The sequence below is a fragment of the Dermacentor silvarum genome, chromosome 8 (assembly GCF_013339745.2).
Source record: "Dermacentor silvarum isolate Dsil-2018 chromosome 8, BIME_Dsil_1.4, whole genome shotgun sequence".
In the NCBI taxonomy this organism is placed as follows: Eukaryota; Metazoa; Arthropoda; class Arachnida; order Ixodida; family Ixodidae; genus Dermacentor; species Dermacentor silvarum.
Window position 1 is genome coordinate 81071843 of NC_051161.1, and position 6503 is coordinate 81078345.

General features: G+C 49.3%; 1 protein-coding gene across 1 annotated transcript; it reads right to left on the reverse strand.

The window, feature by feature from the left end:
- Positions 1-3099: 3099 nt before the first annotated feature.
- Positions 3100-5717, reverse strand: LOC125947685 (uncharacterized). Its single transcript, XM_049672903.1, has 2 exons — positions 5467-5717; positions 3100-4060 (listed from the first exon to the last, which is right to left on the reverse strand). The coding sequence occupies exons 1-2, from the start codon at positions 5715-5717 to the stop codon at positions 3502-3504; spliced, it is 810 nt and encodes a 269-aa protein (XP_049528860.1). The 3' UTR covers positions 3100-3501.
- Between the last annotated feature and the right edge of the window lie 786 nt (positions 5718-6503).

Sequence of the window (6503 nt, forward strand, 5' to 3'; positions counted from 1 at the left end):
CCTTATATATCTAAAGCCCAGACCACACGTACGCTTGCAAACGCGCGCAAGCTCGCGTCCGCACGCCCACGCATGCGCAGACGGTGCGTCACGGCTCGTACGCGTCGAAACGCGGCGCGATCTCGGTGATCAGCTCCTCTCAGTTATCGCGCGCCTGGGCTGCCTCGCTGCCTCGCGTCGGCGCGCCTGGCTACGCAGCGACGGCGCGGTACATTCAACTCTCAGTTAAGCAGAATTATATCATGCAAGAAAGTGCTTCTTCTTCACTTTTCGTGCTGATCTAACAGCTCCAAAAAGATAACAATTACGTTTATAGATATCGAAGCATTTTGAAGCACTTTGAAGCATTTTGAAGCATTTTGATACGAAGTGGCGTGTGCCAAGGTGTAAACAAGTGAAGCCAGTGGCGCGCGCTGTCGCGCGTATTTGTGGATGCAAACCGCCATTCCTCGCTAGGCGCGGCAACCGCAAGGCGCGTAGACGCGAGCTTACGCGCGTCCGCAAGCGTACGTGTGGTCTGGGCTTAACACTCCTCCGTGTACCCGCGCTCTTGCTCGTAGCGGTGCCGCCGCCTACGAGCAGAAAAGAGAAGTACTGCATTATGACACTAACGCGCACCGACAGTGAACGCTTCGGTGGTCTCAGCACTACGACGCCTCGATGCCAGCATTCGAAGGGACGCTGGCATCAAGAAGCACTACCAACGCCACCTAGGTGGCGTTCACCATACTCAGCACAGCGGAGCGTGGCCTCCGCAATTAGCTCTGAAAATGTTTCTGAAGTTGATCGCGGAGGCTGCAATTACGACGCGCTGTACGCGCTGATTTGACTCGGTGACGATTCAGTTACGTGCTTTGTCTTGCGCGTTGTATTAGTGTGTCAGTTACGTGCTTCGTCTTTCGCGTTGTGCTAGCGTGTTCAGCGTAGTGCAGCTTCCATGTGCACGACGGTTGCTCATGGTCATCGACGTTGGTAGTCGTGATGGAGGAGACGTGCCACCAGGCGTCAGCGTGGGTGCATCAACACCTAAGGGCGCTTTAGCCACAAAACACCAATAGACATTATATATCAATGTGCAATAAACATTACACTACTTCTGTGAAGACACGTTTCACTTTCGTGTTCTATACCGATTCCTATATAAGAGGGATCAACCACATTTTTTTCACTTTCCGACTCTGTTTCTCAAGACAGCGCGTTACAAGAGGTTGCATATTCTGTGGCGCACCGCGCTGGGGATCTGCAACATTCGTTATTCCCTTTCACTGCTGCAGTTGGCCCTTGATTTGTTCTCATAGAAAAAATCTTCAAGCTTACGCAGTTGAAAACGGAAATTGTCTTTTTATTTACCTTTGTTCGAAATGGATACGGGGTTATAGCAATCCTTACATATTGCGCAGGCTCTACCGAGGGTCGGCGGCGTCTTCGTTCCGTTCTTGACATTTGAATTGTAACCCGCATGCCTCAGCAGCTATGCCGCATTAGCTACATGACAATTTTTTTGTTTGTTTTTGCAGAACGCGACAGGATGATCCGAATTACGACCAGCCAACAAAGATTGGTTTCTAAATGAGAATTTAGTACTTCAGATATGCGCGTCTGCTTCCTCTGACTGATTGATCTTGTCGTCGCGTTGCGTATAATCTCGAAGGAAAAAGTGTTGGCGGCTAGGCAGGAGAAGAGAACGGCTGGCCAAAACTATTACAGAGGGACAGTACTGCAGCACACACTTACAGTATTTATGTAAACCTTGCTCCATATATATATATATATATATATATATATATATAGATATACACGGTAAAGAACCCCACGTCATCTCAATTAATCCAGTGTCCCCCACTATGGCATGCGTCCTAACATTATAGTGGTTTCGGCAAGTAATACCCCTGAATTTAATTTCATTATTGTTATTATACAAGCACCCAAACCACTACATATAGAGTATCCGCGTTCAAGAAGCGCGCGCTCCACAGTGATAATACGGCGTTACCACCCCAAACCGAGACAATCACATTAAGCAATACACCTGATCGTCCCTTTTCACGCGACGAGGTCTTCCCCGCACAAAACTTGCAAGGCAAAAGGTCCGTCTGATCAGTCTGAGAGATAAACTGAATCCGTGCTATCAAGTCAGCTTCCCAATTAGGCACCAATTTGCTCTGCGGAGGCTTTTAAAGCGAAGCTTTATGTGTCTAGGCGAAATCGCATATTTCTAGGCGAAATCACGTGTGTACAGAAATGTACAGAAATGTGTGTACGCCGCTGTCGATGAGTCGATGAGACGTGACGAAAGGTGGGGGGGAGGGGGGGGGCGGCGACATCGACGACACAGACGCTCTTTTTGCAGGCAGTTACGGTTTCAAGGAGACTGCCAAGGGGAACTAATTGTTCGCGTAGCTCCCACATGAACTCCGCTATTCAAAATTTGATCGTTGGGATAGGTAGTGTCGAGGACGGGCCACAAAGTACTCATTTGCTGTAGCCACCTATTGTTGATAATTCGAAAGTCAATTACCGTAACTTCGCTAATTACGCACGTAAGTGCGGAAATTGCTCTGTATCTAGAGGCCGCCAATCCGTACACTCGAATGGTAAACATAACGTGACCAAGATTTATGTATTCTAATTTTAATAATTTGGTGCAGTTGAAAAAATAAACAGCCTGCATGTTGATTGTAAAGGAGGTCAGAGACCCTTATTTCTGTAGCCCGTCAGGGAGCACGGCGCAGAACGCGCGTTTGCTCCCCGCCATGCGTTCGTTCCCCGTGAAAGCGCGCGTCTCTCGCACCCTTTCACTCGCACATACAGCATACGGCGCCAACCTTTCCCTTTCCCTCAAGAACCACTTATCATCATCATCATCATCATCGGCGACGATTTCATCGCCGTTGACGTCATACGGAACCTCACGCAACGGCGACGGCAGAAATCCGCTTTGGAGTGTTCATATAATTGCTATTGCAGTAAAAAAAAAGTGGAAGGGCAAGTTTAGATTATCTTCGTTGGTGTGTTGCTACAAGCGCACACCGACCACAGAGAATTCAGTTGATTCTCGTGTTTATTTTCTGTTATTCTCGTTTGGTGAAATGAGCGCTGATTGGAGAAAAATGAATGCTACAAAATGAAACAAGAAAAAAAAACGCTTTTTACGAAACTAGTTCCTCCTCGGAGGCTCAGGCTCGCGTCGTGGTATTGCGGCATTACCAGCCTGATGTAATCGCCTCCAGGTTGAAATTTCCTCGAGGGCGACGTTCCAGGAGTGGTGATGGTGGTGGTCCGGCTGAAATACACAGGACGTTCTAATTCGCTTTCGGTCATCGCAACACAAAGGTACAGACCACCCGGTGCAGAAGGCGGGCGCCACTTTCAGAGCTTCGCAAATTCGTTGTTATCCAACGCTTTCGCAGCCATCTGGGCAAAAGTGTTTTTGCGCTGGAAATCGGTGTATAGACTACAAGTCGAGAACCATGGGTCCCAACTTCTGGCTATTGGCGCGCCTTAGGCGTCGTCATCGCCCGAGTCATCGTCGGTGCCGTAGTCGGCGTCCAGCTGCGTGCTGTTGCGGTCGAGGTCCGTGGAATTCATAACTGAAATCTGCGTGACCTCGGACGCAATTCTTGCTCTGGCGGTCGTCGCAAACGTGGCCGGCGACGACGTTTCGAGTTCCGAAAGCTCCGTCTCTCGTGATGCGTTCGGAGTCGTTCCTAGCGTCGTTACTGTCGTCGAAGCTGACTCAACGAGCGCTTGCTCGCTGGACGACGAGCTCGTTGCCGTCTCGTTTCGCGTCGCGGTGGTTTTTTGCTGCGTAGATCGACCACTCCGTGTACCTTTTGGCGTTCGCTTGATGCCGCTGGCCAAGTCGTCGTAGTAAACCGTATCGCCGCCGGGAGTCGTCATGAGTTTTGTTGTGGGGCGCTTGTTTAGATTAGGATGCTGTATATTAGAGATGGGCTTGCGCGTGAGGAGCAGAAGGATGGCGTCCTGAGTGGATTCGTCGAGTTTGGGTGCCGGGCCCATGGTTTCGGATGTTTCGGTTGGTTCGGGCTCGGTGGGGAACCTGCGCATAGTTTACAAATACCGAACAATAAGGAGTACTCCTGAAATTTTTTTTGCCCACTTGGTGATTTGTCATCCTGAGCACTTGTTCGACTGACAAAATTGAGCTCAAGAAGAATAAGAGCAAAGAACGCATGCTTTGTTTCACGCTCCTATGTGTATACTAACTTCACGTACATATGCATGTGCGTGCATGTTTAAGTTGATTTTGAAGGACTTATTCTTGGTCGCGACTGCGATACTCAATACAGACGTATGAGCTACCGTTTGCGTACTATATAGTCATGCACTGCATTTACTAGTTACTTATTGGTAGGTCCAGCAAGATATTTTGCATGTGCACATGCGAGATGTAAGGTAATTACCGGCGTACGCAGCCCTACATATATTAGGAATCCTGTCTCGACTCATCCTTTCAAGTGTACTGTCCACAATGATGAAAGGTACAAGCTTGTCGAAATTTCACAACTTCGCAGCCTTTGCTGATAATGATGATTAATGGAGTTTATTATCACTAGGGCCAGATATGATCAAAAAGCGCGATGTGCCGTCTTTTCTCATTTCATATTGATTATGCCGATAATATAATAGCAGTCACGTTCTCCTCGCACGTAACTGATCTGTAAGCTGGTAGTACATCCCCGAGGCAATTCCTGGTTTTGCGCCAATGCAAAAAGGTGATAATAACATCCAATCCACTGTTGAACTTATGTAAACATTACCTATATGCTAAGGCAATGGCAGTGCACAAGGCAGTACTGTATGCACATTGTTTTGTTCATTCGTTATGTGACGTACGGAGAAGGTGGTTTTTGTCCAGCCGTATTGCACAAAAATATCAGAGACCATAGCACTTTCCCAAAGTTGCGTGCTTAAAGAATTTACCGTAGAAGCCTGTAGAGTATGGAGCTGTATTGCACAGCTGGTTTTTCACAGCTGGCTCAGGCTGCATCATAATTGGCCTAAAAGGTCTTGGCATTATAAGACTGCTCATCCGAATAAGTCTTGCTCCAATGTGGTTCCAGCTTCATTACGTCGGGGTTCTTTACAGAAGAAGCAGTACTCGCGTTCCGAAAGCAACAATTGAAACTGATCGTTTTACGTACTCCTTAAAATAAAAGCGGCCGATTCCACGACAAAAACCTTAATTGCGGATGTCAAGGTATCCGCGCCGCGGACTAAGATATAGTCGCTATCGTAAAGCCTGCAGTTCTTGGCATTGAGCGAGCTGAATGAGCAATTTTCTTCGTAAACGGCAACCCAAGTTCCTAACCCCCTCCATGCACACATCTCCGTTAGGGACCACCATGCATGCGTATTCAAAGGCTTCGAGTTATCGGGACAACTATCGCGGTTGCCAATACCGCCACACGTCAGTGGTAGATAAAGCGCGGCGCGCGCACGCACCTAGTCGTCCTGGATCTCCTCAGCGCGAAGGCTTCCAAGACGCGGCGGTACTCGGTTTTGAGCAGGTCGTTCCTGCGGACGCTGTAGGCGAGCACACCAGCACAAAAGAGCACGGCCAGCGTGAGCATAGCAATGACGGCATACAGGCTGCCGTGCGAGAACAAGATGGTCTCGGCCTGCTGCTCCAGCTGTTGTCGCTCCTCGTGGATGGCGTCGGCGCTGCGGCTATCGGCCTGCTCCCCTGGTCTCATGGGTGTCCGTCCTCGGCCATCGGGCGCTTGGACGCCTCGGCCGGTGCCGCTGTTTTCGTCGACGCCGCCTCAAGGGGCGGGCGCCTGTGGCAGTCCCGACGCGCAGCCCACCGTCGTCGCTGACGCAAAAAAAAACGCCCTTTTTTTCACCACCACCGGAACGCCGCCATGTTGAATACTGTGCCGGGACCCTGTCACCGGCTCGGGCGGAGCCGCGCGTGTAAGGCTCGGCCATGCTGACGTCGATGACACTTGCTTGCTGCCGTTGCTGAATATGATGGCCACATACTATGGCTCGCAGCTACACTGGGGGTTGGCCAAGAATTGTGTGCCTGAACTTTTACTTAATGTTTTGAAATATTACCTATTCGAATAAAACAAACAAACGAACAAAAACTTCAATAGCTTATTCGTTTAGTTGATTGCGCGAATCCACAAAGGGCTTCAAATACTACTTGCTTGCTTGTTTGCTTCGTTGCTCTTTAGACATACCATGGTGCTTGCCCATTACGGAGCATCGGCCAAAAAATGTCGCATTTTCTCCCGCAAGGCGAAGCATCAATTGCGATATAAAATTAGTAGACAGCTATTCGGAGTAGGGATAGTAGTTTTATCGACTGCATAAACTCGGACACATTCGCTTACTAGCTGAATTAACAAGCGTGTTGTCAGCGCGCACAAGCAAACATGAATAGATCACACTGAATGACCGCAGACAACGACTATCAAAACGCTGGCAGCAAGCGCAGCCGCCGCAGCGGGCGAAGGTTCGTGCGGTCTATCGCT

Coding starts and splice junctions, on each gene's coding strand:
- LOC125947685 (XM_049672903.1), bottom strand. CDS start 5,717: ATGAGACCAGGGGAGCAGGCCGATAGCCGCAGCGCCGACGCCATCCAC. Junction 4,061..5,466: donor AGGAGATCCAGGACGACTAG/GTGCGTGCGCGC, acceptor AACTATGCGCAG/GTTCCCCACCGAGCCCGAAC.